Source organism: Etheostoma spectabile, unplaced genomic scaffold (genome assembly GCF_008692095.1).
Source record: "Etheostoma spectabile isolate EspeVRDwgs_2016 unplaced genomic scaffold, UIUC_Espe_1.0 scaffold463, whole genome shotgun sequence".
NCBI classification, from domain to species: Eukaryota; Metazoa; Chordata; class Actinopteri; order Perciformes; family Percidae; genus Etheostoma; species Etheostoma spectabile.
In genome coordinates this window covers 56,754-58,033 of record NW_022605615.1, presented here as the reverse complement: position 1 = coordinate 58,033, position 1,280 = coordinate 56,754, and the positions used below count along the sequence as shown (strand labels likewise).

Genomic DNA, 1,280 nt, shown 5'->3' with positions numbered 1-1,280 from the left:
GTGTGTGTGTGTGTGTGTGTGTGTGTGTGTGTGTGTGTGTGTGTGTGTCTCTCTGTTTATATATGTGTGTGTGTGTGTGTGTGTGTACCCTAACTAACCCTAACCACATGACACTTCTACGGCCCCCAAAGCCAGCTCCTGTACCCCACTGTTAACATCGGGGTCATGTGATTGGTTCTGCTACTGGTTGGAGCCCCCCCGGCCGAGCCTGTCTGTCCGACACGTCAACCAATCAGCAGCTTGATTACCTGTGTGACAGCGAATCAGTGGACAGAAAGAGATCAACGGGCTGTCGTACCTTCAGATGATGCCTGCGGCTCGAGTTCATCTTCTTCCTGTGAAGATCAGAAACAACTGTTACTGCACTGTAAATAATATAAAATATAATACAATAATAATGAAATCTCCAGGTTATTACTTTAGATTTCCCAGTAACACTACAGTAGGATGCTGTAAAGTACATTTGTGTGTGTGTGTGTGTGTGTGTGTGTGTGTGTGTGTGTGTGTTATCTGCGTTGGGTATGCTGTGTGGTGAAATGAGTGGTGTGTCTTCTTCAAAGTGTCTGGTGTGTATCTCTGTGATGCGTTTGTATTGCTTGTATACTCACTGTTCGTTTTTGTGGGTGTGGTGTTGTCTGGGAGAATGTGTGTGTGTGTGATCTGTGGGTGTCTCTGTGGTGGTGTGGACTCACTTTCGTACGGTTGTGTGGTGTGTGTGTCGCTGTGTTGTGTGTGGTGTTGTGTGTCGGCAGTATGTGTGTGATGGTGACTCACTTTTCTTTTGTGTGTGTGTCATTTCTGTGGTTTGTGTGTGTGTCACAGTAAACAACCACTTTGATACTATTTTACGATGGCAGAAAATTGCGTGTAAAGTTACAGTACAACCTTGTCGCCGTGACATCACAGTATTACATTATATTAAGTATTACAGTAGAAATCACAGTAGTCCTAAGTATTACAGTTGAAAAATATCACAATATAGCCACTATAGTACTGTAAATAGTACAGTAAACTATAGTACTTTTACTTTATCTTATGTTGTGTTTCATTGTTATGTATTTTACAATGATTACAGTAAAAGGAAGTACCTTTAGTACCTTTACTGTAAAAAGAATTCACAGTAACTTTCTGCCAATTGTTGCCAAAGTAAATTTTACGTTAAAGTTGTTACAAAGTACTTTCATCTCTCCATCAGTTCCTTTAATCCACGTCCATTCAGTTATTTAAAAAAATTTAATACTTTGTTCTTTCCTATGGTTTTTAAAATTCTCTCTCTCTCT

The 1,280-nt window shown here is 40.4% G+C and overlaps 1 protein-coding gene across 1 annotated transcript in view; it reads right to left on the bottom strand.

The window, feature by feature from the left end:
* LOC116686759 (troponin I, fast skeletal muscle) overlaps positions 1-1,280 on the bottom strand; it is a 36,639-nt gene that overhangs the window by 9,936 nt on the left and 25,423 nt on the right. The window contains exon 3 of the mRNA XM_032511818.1: positions 299-335. Within this exon, the coding sequence (XP_032367709.1) occupies positions 299-335 (37 nt within the window). The remainder of the gene's footprint in view (positions 1-298; positions 336-1,280) is intronic.